Source organism: Equus caballus, chromosome 18, assembly GCF_041296265.1.
Source record: "Equus caballus isolate H_3958 breed thoroughbred chromosome 18, TB-T2T, whole genome shotgun sequence".
Lineage (NCBI taxonomy): Eukaryota > Metazoa > Chordata > Mammalia > Perissodactyla > Equidae > Equus > Equus caballus.
The window spans coordinates 3290172-3305068 of record NC_091701.1 but is presented as its reverse complement, the minus strand read 5'-3'; the positions used below and the strand labels follow the sequence as shown (position 1 = coordinate 3305068).

Here is a 14897-nt window from a genome sequence, read left to right as displayed (position 1 = left end):
GAAGAAACATGAACAAGGCCTCCGAACAAACGGAAGAAAAATGAACAAACGCCATTACGAGTACCAACATGCATGCAATGGGATTACCAGGAGGAAGGCGAAGAAGAAAGAGTCAAAGAAAAAACGGCTGAAAACTTCTCAAATTTATTGAAAAACAATAACCTATACATCTAGGAAGCTCAAGGAACTCCAAATATGATAAATGCAAAGACACCCAGAAACAGACACAACACAGGAAAAATGTTGAAAGTCAAAGTTGAGAAAATCTTCAAAGAAGCAAGAGGAAAGACCGACACATCATTCACAAGACAACCCTCAGGAAATCACCAGCGGACTTCTCAGGAGCAACAGTGCAGGCCAGGAGGCAGTGGGCTAACACAACTCAAGTGCTCAATGACCTAGTTTCTCTACATCCTCACTAGCATTTAGCATTATCAGTATTTTTTATTTCAGTTGTTTTGATAGGTTTATTTCAGTTGTTTGACATCTCAATTTAAGTTTCTCTACTGACTAGTGATGTTGAAAATTTAAAACTTTTTCTTATTGTTTTCTGTTCCAGGATCCAATCAACATACCATGTTACATTTACTCGTCATGTCTCCTTAGACTCCTCTTGGCTTGATGATTTCTCAGACTTTCCTTGCTTCTGATGAGCTTGACAGTTGTGAAGAGTACCAGTTCAAGTATTTTGTAGGATACTCTTCTATTTGGATTTGGCTGATGTTTTTCTTAGGAATAGACTGTGGTTTTGGCTTTTTGAGAGACAGAGAGAAGTACCTTCGACATTGCAGCCTACAAAGGGTACACACTATAACACGATGTGCCACTGCTGTTACTGACCTCAATCAGCTGGCTGAGGCGGGGTTTGTCAGGCGTCTCCACTGTAATGTCACCCTTCCCTCACCCTCTTCACTCTGCAACGAAGTCTCTGTGAGCAGCCCACACTGAAGGACCAGGATTTATGTTCCCTTGAACATCTTCTCTTGTGCTTGCCAGCTGTATATTCTCTTTGGTGAAATACTTCTTCATGCCTTTGTCCGTTTTCTAATTGGATTACTGTTTTATTCACTGTTAAGTATTGAGAGTTTCTAATATTTATTCTCCATCTGAGTCCTTTATGAAATATGTGGTTTGATAATATTTCCTCCTGGTCTACAGCTTGTCTTTTCATCCTCCTAACATGGTCTTTCACAGATAAAAAGTTTTTATAAAGTCCAATTTATTGACATTTTTTCTTTTATAGATGGTGTTTTTGGTGTCAGTCAGAACTGTCCACCATGCCCTAGGTCCTGAAGACTTTCTCCTAGGTTTTTTCCTAAAAGTTTTATATTTCACATTCAAATCTATTATCCATTTCGAGAATTTTTGTATAAGGTGTGACGATTAGGTCAAGGTTCTTTTTTTTTTTTGAGATTTATGGATGTCCAGCAGCACCACTTGATAAAACCACTCTCCTTCCTCCATTGAACTGCTTTTGCATTTTGGTCAAAAATCAGTTGAGCATATTTGTACGGGTGTATTTCTGCATTTTCTATTCCAGTCATCCATATATCCATCCTTCTGCAAATACCACACTGTTCTTACTGCAGCCAAATCGCTGGCTTTAAAACTAGTAAGAATGATTTCTCTTGCTTTTCAAGATTTTAGCTATTCTAGTTCCTGTGCCTTTCCATAGAAAGTTTTGAATAAGTTTTACTATGTCTACAAAAACCTTTCTGTGATTTTGGTAGGAACTGTAAAAGTATCGATCGATCTAGGGAGAACCGACATCTCTATGTTGCGTTTTCTACCATGAACATTGTATGTCTCTTCACTTATTTAGATCTTTCATCACTTTCATCAGCATTTTTCAGTTTTCCGCTAACATGTCCTGTACGTGTTTTGCTAGATTTATACCTCTGTTTGTGATTTTGGAGGGAACAACTACTTAAGGTATTATGTTTTCAACATCACTTTCCACAAATTCATTCCAAGTACCTAATATTACAATTGATTTTTGTGGGTTGATATATCCTGTGACCTTGCTGAACTCATTTACAAGTTCTAGGAGTTTTCTCATAGAATCCTTGAGACTCTCTATGTAGACTAGCATGTCACCTGCAAATAGAGACAATTTTATTTATTCCTTTCCAACTTGTACAGCTTTTTATCTCCTTTTCTGGCCTTGTGGTGTGGCTAGAACTTGCAGTTCCATGTTGAGTAAGAGTGGTAAGAGAGGACAGCCTTGTCTCTTTGCTAATCTCAGGTAGAAAGCAATCAGTCTTTCACCATTAAGCATAACATCAGCTTTGGGTTTTTTGTAGACTTTTTATCAAGTTGAGGAAGTCTTCCTCTTTTCCATTTTTGAGAGTTCTTAATCAAAAAGTGTTGAATTTTGCCAAATGACTTTTCTGTATCAACTGATATGATCATGTGAATTTTCTTCTTTAGTTTTTGTTGTGGGTTAAATTATGTCCCTCTAAATGTTTCCCCCACTGTGAATGTGGTCTTAGTTGGAAGTAGGGTCTTTGCTGATGTAACCAAGTTAAGAAGAGGTCGTATGGAATTAACGTAAGCTCTAAATCCAACGACTGGTATCTTATAAGCAGGGAGAGAGAGAGTCAAGACTCACTCGATGTGGAGGTGGAGGCAGAAACTGGAGTGATGCAGTTGCAAACCAAACACTACCAAGGATTGTCAGCAACCACAAGAAGCTATAGAGACAAGGAAGCATTCTCTTCCAAGGCCTTCAGAGAGTATGAGCATGCTGATACCTAGATTTTGGACTTCTAGCCTCCAGAACTATGAGAGAATACATTTCTGTTATCTTAGGCCATCCAGTTTGTGGTACTTCATTATGGCAGCTCTAGGAAATAGAGCCTGTTCATAATGGTGGATTACAGTGATTTTCAAATGTTGAACCAGCCTTGCATAGCTGTAACAAATCCCACTTGATCAAGGTGTAAAATTCTATTTACATATTGCTGGATTCAATTTGCTAACATTTTATTAAGGATTTTTGCATCTATATTCAGGAGAAATATTGATCTGTAGTTTTCCGTATTTGTACTCTGTTTGTCTGGTTTTTCTATCAGGGAAATAGTGGCTTCATAAAACAAATTTGGAAGTGTTCCCTCCTGTGTTTGGAAGAGACTGTGGGGAACTGGTGTTGATTCTTTTTGAAATGTTGGGCAGAATTTCCCAGTTAAAGTATCTGAGCCTAGAGACTTATGTTTGGAAGCTTTTAAACTATGGATTCAACCTATTCAATAGTTATACAACTATTTAGATTGTCTACTTGTTTCTGGTTGAGCTTTGGTAGTTCGTAGTTTTCAAAGAGTTAGTCCATTTCACCAAAGTGGTTTACTTTATGAGCATAAAGTTTGTTCTTTTTGAGGAAGATCAGCCCTGAGCTAACTGCTGCCAATCCTCCTCTTTTTGCTGAGGAAGACTGGCCCTGAGCTAACATCAGTGCCCATCTTCCTCTACTTTATATGTGGGACGCCTACCACAGCATGGCGCGCCAAGTGGTGCCATGTCTGCACCCGGGATCCAAACTGGCAAATCCCGGACCGCCGAAGCAGAATGTGCGAACTTAACTGCTGCACCACTGGCGGGCCCCAGTATAAAGTTTTTAATAGTATTTCTTTATTATTTATTTAAAAACAATAGTTTATTTACTTACTTTTGGTGAGGAAGATGGACCCTGAGCTAACATCCATGCCAATCTTCCTTTGTTTTGCTTGAGGAAGACTGGCCCTGAGCTAACATCTGTGCCAGTTTTCCTCAATTTTGTATGTGGGTTGCTGTCACAGCATGACCTGAGAGCGGTGTGTAGGTCCACGCCCAGGATCTGAACTTACGAACCCCAGGCTGTTGAAGTCACGTGCGCAAACTTAACCACTACGCCACCAGGCAGGCCCCCTCACAGTATTTTTTTTTTTTTTGAGGAAGATTAGCCCTGAGCTAACAGTGCTGCCAATCCTCCTCTTTTTGCTGAGGAAGACTGGCCCTGAGCTAACATCTGTGCCCATCTTCCTCTACTTTATACATGGGACGCCTGCCACAGCATGGCTTGACAACCGGTGCCATGTCCGCACCCGGGATCTGAACCAGAAAACCCTGGGCCACCAAAGCGCAATGTGTGAACTTAACTGCTGCACCACTGGGCTGGCCTTCATAGTATTTCTTTACTATGCTTTTAATGGCTGCACAATTTGTACTTTTTCATTTTTGATATTCATGATTTATGTCTTCTTTTATTTTTTTCTTCTTGCCTGAGATTTTTACTGATTTTTTCCCCAAAGAACCAGCTTTTTGTTTCATTGATTTTGTTATTTCCCTGTTTTCAATTTCACTGATTTCTGATATCTTTACTATTTTCCTTCCTTGAATTTGCTTTATGTTGCTGGTTTTCTAGTTTTTTTTTTCTTTTGGTGAGGAAGATTGCCAATCTTTCTCTATTTTGTATGTGGGGTGCCACCACAGCATGGCTTGATGAGCAGTGTGTAGGTCTGTGACCCGGGTCTGAACCTGTGAACCCTGGACCACCGAAGCAGAGCACACAAACTTAACCACTACGCCACTGGGCCACCTCCTTTTTCTAGTTTTACTGATGTAGAAACTTTGATTGAGATATTTCCCCTTTCCTGTTATAAGCATTTAGTGCTATAAATTTCCCTGTTGGCACTGCCTTCTTTAGTTTCTTCCCACATATTTTGACATATGTTTTATTTTCATTCAGTTTTATGTATTTTTAAAAAATTTCCTTTGAGATTTCCTCTTTGACCCATTACTCAGAAGTGTGTTGGTTAATTTCCATGGTTTGGAGGTTTTTCTGTTATTTTTCTGTTATTGGCTTCCAGTTTGATTCCATTACGGTCAATGAAGATATTCTAGATGATTTCAATTCTCTTAAATTTGTTGTGGCTTGTTTTACGATCCAGGACACAGTCTATCTTTGTATGTTCTGTGGGCACTTGAAAGAATATGCATTCTGCTGCCATCTGGGTGTTCTCTAAGTGTCTGCTAGATGCGGTTGGTTTGTGGTCTCAGTCCTTCTACATCCTGGTCGATTTTCTGTCGGCTCTACCGACTGCTGAGAGTGGGGGTCGAAGTTCTCACTGTAACTGCTCGTTTGCCTGTTTCTCCTTTCAGCTCTACTGTTTTAGTTTCATATATTCTGAAGCTTCTGGTTTTTGTTGCCTACAGTGTTTTTTATTAGTATGTAAAGTCCTTCTATCTCAAATTTTCTTTCTTTTTAAGTCTACTTTGATATTAATAGAGCCACTCTTGTTTTCTGATTAATTTCACATTGCATTTATTTTTCCATCCTTTTACTGTCAGTCTACGTAAGTCATTGTATCTGAAGTGAGCTGCTTATAGACAGAATGTAGTTGGACCTTTTTTCCATCCACTCTGCCAATTGGTGTTTTAATTGGTACACAGAGACTATTTACATTTAAGGTAATTACCGATATCAAAGGCTAAAGCTGCCATGTTATTATTTGTTTCTTGTGCTTCTTGTTGCTGTTTCTCTTTTCTTTCCTTTCTGTGAATTACCTGACCAATTTTTGGTATTCCATCTTCATTTATTTATATGAATATGATCTTAAAGCTTAGGCAAAGCAGTTGAATAAAGTTTAACAGTCAAGAGACCTGGAGCAAAGGAGGTGATTGGTATGTACATATCCAAATAGAAGATCGAGGAATCCTCAATATTTTCAGCTGTCAAATTACCTTCCTTGAGATAGTTTTTGAAGAGTGAGTCCCAATAAGCAATAAGAATCTTTTAGTATGGCTTAAAATGTTACCAGGCAAATTTTTAAATCTATTACTACCATGATGTGGAATTCTTGTGGTATGAAAAGACGTTTAGTGGCCTGTATCCTGTTCTTACTGAAGGCCAACACTCTCTGCCCTTTGGAAATCTCACCCTCTTTCCAAACCTCAGGGCACCCTCATGAGGAAGAGTAACTGGAAGTGCAGCCCCCTCCATACTTCCATTGAGAGACTCACCTGTCAGGACCTTCACCCCTGCTCACAGACAGGAGTCAGTACCACCTAATCTTGACTCAGCTTGAGGTTTCTAAGAAACTCTCGGAGAAGCTTCCAAGTAGAAGTTATGTGGAGAAATGGGAAATGTGACCACGTCTCAGAAAACTTACACTTCTCTGTGCAATGATTATATTTGAGATTACTGACACAAAGTGTACCAGTAGAAATATTTGCAGATATTTGCAAAGTATGATCAGCCATTTTTATTTTATGTAAGCTTATTAAAATGTTATTCTCAAGTTCAACAACAAAAAACATTTATTGAGGGCTTGCCCTGGACCATTCCAAGAGCTTCACACACTCCTTTTCCAAAGGTCTTTTGGAAAATAAACTTCCTGGGGCTTACGATGCATGTGCATCTGAACATCCTAGGGACTACTGTAGACTGTCAAGTAACAACCTAGCACAGCACCTCCACAACTACTGTGGGGGCTAAGGAGGTCATCCTGTGACCACCTGGGGAGCTGGTAACACATGAACTTTACTAAAACCAATGTTATCACTTATTCATCAGATTGGGTTTCCAATAAAGTACACATAGCTTTCTGAGGCAAAGAATAATTATGTTTTTTTTGAAACTGGAAAATTGTGATTCTGTCTTTCCATTCTAGTATGATTGCAATATAGTCACGTGAAAGACCAATTTCATGCATTTATACTGGATGTTTCTGGGGAAACTAACCTTTGACCCGGACATCACTGTACCGCTGAAAGTGGTGGTAAGCAGCTTTCCAGGGGTTCCGGTAGTGACGCAGCAAAGTAATGGGAGGTCTTGGACGCACTGGGACATACCTCACACCTTCTTCATCTATTCCGAAGGGAAGAAAAAGACATTAAATAGCTGATTACATATTTTCAAGAATCCTACGGTACAATTCAAATAGTGAGCTGCAAGTGAAATGTGACTACGTATCAGCCTCGGGGGCGGATTCCTGTCTTGGGTGGAAAAGCTTCACATGACACAGTCAGCCCACGTGAGATTACCGATATACTCCTTGGGAGGAGACTTGCGCTTCTCAGCCTTCACCAAAAGACTCTTAGCAGTGGACTTCTCATCGTCAGTGCTGTTCGTCTCCATCATATCCCCTTCTTCTGTTGAAATCACGTGCTGTTGCTTTCGAGGCTTTTTCCGTGGGGAGGCACCAGGTGGCAGGTCACTTGTAGGCATGGACAGGTTGTTGGCCAGCAATGCAAGAGATGGAGACACGGTGTTGGTAGCCAGTGGAGGAACTGCTGTCACAGAGAAAGAGTGCACACTTGTACGAGAAACCAAACACAGTGGAAAGCTCCACTTGATTTACACCAAGGAGAACAATTAAGACGACAGAAAAGAGAGCCTTCTTACGTGCTGAGCACTGTGTTAAGCACCCTAACGGCCGCAGAGGCTGCCAACTGCTTCCTAATACCCTGCAACTTCACCTTCCTTAGTACGAGGACCCTCACTTTTAGATGGGCACATTGCCACTCAGCTGAAAGACTTTATTTACTAGCCTCCTTTCCCTTACCAGTTTGGCATGGCCATATGAAATGAAAACACAACTGTTTTGAAGCTCTTTTAAGAAGTTTCCTTAAGAAGGAAGGTGTGACCTTCTACTCTTTGTCTTTTCTGTGACCCTGGAACTCAGATGTGATAGCAGTTATCTTGAATCAAGAGCGTGGGAGTCAAATCCTAGGGGAGGTAGGAGCCTGGATCCCTGATGATTTTCTGGAGCTCACATACCACCCCTGGACCATCTTTGCTATTCTTTGGGCACACCCGGCATGCTCCTATTCTGAGAGCTTTTACACTTTGCTTTCTTGGCCTGGCATGCTCTTTTTGCAGATACTCTCCTGGCCAGCACTTCGTCTCTTTAACATCTCTCCTCAAAGATCACTTCCTCAGTGAGACTTTCCCTTTAAAACTCTGTTTAACATCACAGCTCCAGCCCTAACTTTCCCTTCTACTTGGTCCCTGCTTTTCTGAACTGATTGTCGCCCTTGCTAGAGTGTAAGCCACAAGAGGATGGAGACGTGCTTGTTCTGTACAAGACTACACCAGGAGTGCCTGGTGTGGAGTCCTACAGTTTGAGGGAGGATTACTGCCAGCTTCCTAGCAAAGAGAGGCAGGAAGAAATACCGAAGACAAGAGTGCAGATGAACAGCAAAACTGAGAACATTTCATTTCCCCTCCAGGGTCATCTGTGGTATCTTTCAACGCAAGTGCTGAGGCTACATATGGGTACCAGAGAAGGTATTTCATGGCATAACAAGTGACAATAAGTAAGCAAGCAAACAAATAAACAGCAGGTTTAAAATGTGCAGACAGAGCACCACCACATCTCTTTCTGAACAGACAGCATGGGAAATGGAGGCCTCCATGCTACAAGGGGAAGAGGAGAGCATGGGTAACTGGAGCAAAAAATGACCTGCTTTCCACTTTGGCTTTGTCAGTATTTTATAAATTTCATATACTGAAGGTTACTTTGTAGTCAGGAAAAACAAGTTTCCACAATAAATTATTAAAAAGAAAAATAAACAAAAAGAAAACCTCAAAAGTGACCTGCCTTTCACAAACTAGAAGTTTAGAGGTGAAAAGAGGAAGAAAAAGGGATAGTGAATAGTTTTAAGATTCTACTTGTCACATATAAGTTTATCAAAGGAGTATTTTCAACAACATAAATCTTATTTTATTGCATACTGAAGCAACAAAAATTGGCAAGGAACAAATGGTAAATCATCAGTAATTATCATAATCCATGATTTTCATAAGAAATAAAATTAATCATAACAAACTCGCAAAATGGTTTTAGTTTTCAAAAGAAGCTTAATGCTTTCTTCCACTTACTAAAAACTAATGTTATGCAAATTTAAAATGGGCAACAAGGAACCAGGCTTCCTGGCTGAGGTTCACACAACAGTGTGGACTCTGAGCGTCAGGGAGAGGGGAAGCAGCAACTGCCAATGAAGAGAGCTCTGCGCGTGAGCTTACCAGACACTGGCCTCATGATGTCCATGGGCTCCACTTCCTCTTTAACTTTTATCTCAGGTACAGGAGGGCACAAAACAGAGGAGAGGCTGCCACCCCCAGCTGCTGACGGTGGAGGGGCGGCTGCAATGGTCGTGATGGGCGGAGGGATGGGAACTGCTCCAGGAATGGCTGAAAGGGCGGCCGCGGGTTGGGAGGGGGGACTAGCTGCTGCAATCATGGCTGGAATGGTTGGTGGAGGCTGCTGCGCGGTGGGAGGGACCGCAATGGTGGGCTGGTCATTCTGACTGGACACGGTCTCCATGGACACGGTGACTGGAGTGGCCATCGATACGTGCATTTCTGACTTAGGTTTGGCACTAGAACACAAACGCAAAGACGGTGTGGCAAACAAGAGCAAACAGCCTTAACCCGCACATCTCAGAGCATGGGTGTTGGTCCAATTCTTTTTGTACAACACCCAGCACAACTAAAATTCTATTCCTTGATTCTAAAAGTTGAACTTTCAGGAGCTTTTAAAGGGAATTCAATTGGAATAATATCCCCTCTTTGCTCCACTCCCACCAGGTTTTTATAAGCAGTAATAAAATTAACTTAAAAAACAAAACATTTTAAAGAAATTATTCAAATTCATGTCAATGAAAAGACAACCAATTTTCATTACATTAAGCATATTTTTTCTCCAAGAATTCCTTAATGCATGTTGTTTTAGGAGAATTCTGAAAATTACTGTTGTACACATTCTTCATATGTAGTTTCTTATAAACTTATTTCTTATAAAAGAGGAAACACACACACATGGTAAAGATCCAAAACAACGTGAACTTAAAATAATTTCTTTCCACTATCACACACAGCCCTCTCCCAGAGGCACCACTCTTATAACTTTCCAGTATATTTTACCAGAGACACTCCAGGCATCTAAAGTAGCTACAAATACAGTGTTCAAAAATGCATATCCTATTTTTTCAGTGTTATAAAAAGGATTCACTCATTTCACTACAAATTCTCTTTTACATTATTATTATTATTTTTGAGAAAGATTAGCCCTGAGCTAACTGCTGCCAATCCTCTTCTTTTTGCTGAGGAAGACTGGCCCTGAGCTAACATCTGTGCCCATCTTCCTCTACTTTATATGAGGGATGCCTACACAGCATGGCTTGCCAAGTGGTGCCAAGTCCGCACCCAGGATCCGAACCAGTGAACACTGAGCCGCCAAAGCGGCACATGTGAACTTAACTGCTGCGCCACCGGGCCAGCCCCTCTTTAACATTATTTTTATAAGTAAAATATTTCATTTAATAGCTGTAAAGGTTTACCTACTTATATTACTACTGCTGAAAATTCAGGATATCAAAAGCAACACAAAACAATAATCCTCAAATTCAAGGCCAAAAACAATTCGACCTTCATAGGCAAAAAATTCAACATTGACCTAAACTCACACCATATACAAAAATAAACTCAAAACATGACTCATAAATCTAAATGTAATATGTAAAATGATAAAACTTTTATGAGAAAATACAAAAGAAAACCCAGGATCAGGTGAAGTGTCCTCAGACACGATACCAAAAGTACAATCCATAGCAGAAAGGAATGATGATGTTTGCTAAAGACTATTTAAAGAGGTTGAAAAGACAAGGTGTAGATGGAAAAAAAACTACTGGTGAAACATTTATCTGACAGGATGAACCTGAGATGTCATGCTAAGTGAAATAAGCCAAAAGGACAAATACTGTATGCTTTTCCTTATACGAGGCCCCCAGAGTAGTCACACGCATTGAAGAAGAACGGCCATTCCCAGGGCTGGAGGGAGGGAACGTGGGGAGCTGTTGAGCAACGGGGATACAACCATAGTTTTGCAAGATGATAAAGATCTGGAGATCGGTTGCACAACAGTGTGAATATACCTAACACCACTGAAAGTACACTTAAGAGTGGTGAAGATGGTGTAAAAACAAAACAAAACAAAAACCCCACCTATCTGATAAAGGAATTATATTCAGAATATATAAAGGACTGTCAACTCAACACTAAGAAAGCATACAATCCCATTAGAAAATGGGCACAAGACGTGAATAGTAAATAGACACTTCACCAAAGAGAATACTCAGATGGCAAATAAGCACATGAAGAGATTTCAACACCATCAGCCATTAGAGACATGCAAATTTAAGCCTCAATCATATACCACCACATAGCTGTCAGAATGGTAAAAAGAAAAATCTAAAAATCTTACAAAGTACGGGAAGGATGTGGAGCGGCTAGATCTACAAGAAACTAGCACTAACAAATGAATTTCACACGGTTGTAGGATAAAAGGATCTCCCAGGTTGCCTGTGGGAATGTAAAAGGGTATGGCTACTCTGGAAAACAGGTTGGCAGTTTCCTCTCAAATTAAAAATATATGTACCATACAACTCAGCAACCGCACTCTTGAGATTTCTACCCTACAGAAATGAACATGTATGTCTACCAAGAAAGATGTACATGAATGTTCATAGCAGCTTTATTGCTAATAGCCCAAACTAGAAACGAGCCCAGTGCACTTCAATAAAGCAAACAGGATAAAGAAATTCTGGTACATCCATATGATGCAACATTACTCACCCACAAAGGAACAAACTACTGATACACACTACAACTCAGATGGATCTCAAAAGTACTACGTTGAGTGAAAATAAGCCAGTATAATTAGGCTATTGTATGCCAAATATATATATATAAAATAATTATGAGATTCCATTTACACATAACTCTCAAAATGACAAAATTATAGTGATGGAGAGCAGCTAAGCAGCAAGGCGTTACGGGCGGGGGAAGGGAGAAACTGTAAATGAAGGAATGTCTTTGCGGTAATGAAAGAGTTCCATATTCTGATTATGATAATGATTATACAACTCTATGCATGTGATAAAACTTCAAAGTCGTATACACCAAAGGAAACAAAACGTGCATATAGAAACTGGTGACATACTAATAAGGTCTGCTGTTAAGTCAATAGTATTGTACCAACGCCAATTTTTTCATTTTGAAAATGTACTAGGGTTATGTAAGATGCAAGCATTGGGGGAAGCTGGGTAAAGGGTGCATGGGAACTTTCTGTATTATTTTTGCAACGTCTGTTGACTCTTAAATTATTTTAAAATACATACTTAAAAAATAAGGGAGCGGGGCTGGCCTAGTGGCATAGTGGTTGAGTTCACATGCTCCACTTTGGCAGCCCAGGGTTCATGGGTTTGGATCCTGGGCACGGACCTATACACCACTTGTCAAGCCATGCTGTGGTGGTGTCCCACATACAAAATAGAGGAAGATTGGCAGAGATGTCAGCTCAGGGCCAATCCTCCTCAAGCAAAAACAGGAAGACTGGCAACAGATGTCAGCTCAGGGCCAATCTTCCTCTCTCTCTCTCACTCACACACACACACACACACCAATCTTCCTCTCTCTCTCTCTCTCACACACACACACACACACACCAATCTTCCTCTCTCTCTCTCTCTCACACACACACACACACACACCAATCTTCTTCTCTCTCTCACACACACACACACACCAATCTTCCTCTCTCTCTCTCTCACACACACACACACACACACACACACAAAATTAGGGTGGGATAGAGATAAGGATTATTCTGGAATTAAAGAGAATTAGAAGACAAAATAGGGCCAGCCCTGGTGGCCTAGTGGTTGAATTCAGTGTGCTCTGCTTTGGCGGTCTGGGTTTAGTTCCCAGGCATGAATCTAGACAACTCATCTGTCAGTAGCCATGGTGTGACCATGGCTCACATACAAAAAGAGGAAGATTAGCAACAGCTGTTAGCTCAGGGACAATTTTCCTCAGCAAAAAAAAAAGACAAAATAACCAGAGATATCAGCCAAAATGTGGGAGTAAGGATTTCTGAAAATTCTCTTCTGTAAAAGCAACAAAAAACTGGCGCAAAAAATTATCAGAAACAACTTTTTCATAACTCTAGAAATTAACCAAAGGCTTTCAACAATCTGGCCAAATTATTCAAGAAAATTGGCTGAATCTCAGTAAGAACAATAAACTTGGTGGTGTTTTAACTTGCCCTGTTTCCATTTCTCCATCTCCAACTCCACAGTGGGCTTGCAAACCAACAGTCCATTCTCACAGCAAAACCAGCAGCCTGGCAGCTACTACCAGAGGGGGGTTGGAGCCCCTACAAACCCACTTTTCCAGAGAATTATCATTATATGACCTATCTGGTTGCTCCAATTTGAAAGACTGTTTATTTGACCTGACTTGGAGCTTGTCCAGCACAAACACCTTTGTCCCAAGGGGTGTTTGGTTGGAAAAAAAATTAGAGGCAATTGATCAGCTGACTGAGAAGATGACAACAATTGGGCAAATAATAAGCTACCCAAAAAGCTTTAAAGGAAAAGCTGGAGAATGAACGACAGAGGCTTTGAAAAGCTCCAACGTATTTCTGCCAAGCTAGGAAGCAGCACATACATGCAGGGCTGTGCGCACACCCAGGGGAGAACTGAGGAGAACTAAGCTCTCCCTCTCGCTGCCTGTGGGCTCGCTGCAAGCTGGAGAGAAGGGGAGGGCAGAGCTGCAAACTGCCTGCCCGAGCACTGACAGGTACCCACCCAAGGACACAGCTGGAGCCCTCTGGCAAACACAGGGACACTCACTGGTTCCAGGCACTCAAGGAAAGTTGTTCTACCATTAGCTGACTACAAAGTTAACTGAGCAGAGAATTCAGTGGCCATACTAGACAAAAATATAGATATTAAAGAATTAGTTCAGAAAAGTCACTAAACAAACAACCACAACCACAACAAGCAGCAGCAACAACAAGAAATGCCAGGCAGAAGTGGAAATCTCATTTTCAGAGTTCATTATATTGTTTAAAATGTCTAGTTTTCAACAAGAAATCTTGAGGTGTGTAAAGAAACAAAAAAGTACTGTTCAAAAACAGGAATAAAGGCAATCAGTAAAACTGTCACTAAGGAAGCACAGATGTTAGGCTTACTAAAGAATTTAAATTACCTATTTTAAATATGTTCAAAGAACTAAAGGAGATCATGGCTAAAGATCAGCATGAAAATGATGTCTCATGAAATTGAGAATATTACTAGAGACAGAAATTATAAAAAAGACTAAATAGAAATTATGGAGTTGAAATGTATAAAAGCTGAAGGAAAAAAATCACTACAGGGACTCAAAAGCACATTTCAGCAGGCATGAGAAGGAATCGACACACTTGAAGACAGGTCAACTGAGATCATCCAGTCTGAAAAACTGAAAAAAAAAAAAACAAAAGGAAAAATAAACAGAGCCTCAGAGATCTTTGGGATAGCAAGAAGTGTACCAACATATGTATAATGGGAATCCCAGAAGGAAGAGAGAAAGGAGCAGAAAGAATATCTGAAGAAATAATGGCCAAAAACTGCCCAAAATTAATGAAAAACATTAATCTATATATCCAAAGGTTCAATGACATCCAAGTAGGATAAACTGAAACCTACACCGAGAAAGATCGTAACTGTCAAAATGCACACGAAAGTATTTAAAAGTGAAATTCTGTAATTTAACTGCATCAAAAAAGGTAATATATGGAAAAATATTAAAACAGTTAAATCTAGTTGAATAATATTTTCTCTATTTTCCTCTACATTTACAGATTTTCACTTTAAGAACTTAAAAAGAGAATGCTGTAAGTTGAAGATAGCACCTAAAAAAAGAAAGATATTTCTAATTTAAAATTCTCCCAGCTATTATATCATTTCAGAGCATGGGGAAGACTTCCATTTATGGGAAGATGGCACAGACATACTTTTTCCTATTCCTCCTGTTAGTATAGCTAAAAATCATGAGTATTATGTATAAAACAAAAGAAAAAAAAAGTTGAAAG

The 14897-nt window shown here is 40.0% G+C and overlaps 1 protein-coding gene across 33 annotated transcripts in view; it reads right to left on the bottom strand.

Annotated features, from left to right (window-relative positions):
• The window catches only part of SAP130 (Sin3A associated protein 130), an 80099-nt gene that overhangs the window by 6944 nt on the left and 58258 nt on the right, over window positions 1–14897 (bottom strand). For 20 of the 33 annotated variants that reach the window (XM_070242253.1, XM_070242254.1, XM_070242269.1 and 17 more), the window contains 3 exons: window positions 9005–9360; window positions 7021–7269; window positions 6719–6844 (listed from right to left, as the gene is read on the bottom strand). In XM_070242253.1, coding sequence (XP_070098354.1) covers window positions 6719–6844; window positions 7021–7269; window positions 9005–9360 — 731 coding nt within the window. The remainder of the gene's footprint in view (window positions 1–6718; window positions 6845–7020; window positions 7270–9004; window positions 9361–14897) is intronic. The other 13 variants (XM_070242255.1, XM_070242258.1, XM_070242271.1 and 10 more) reach the window with 1 other exon arrangement.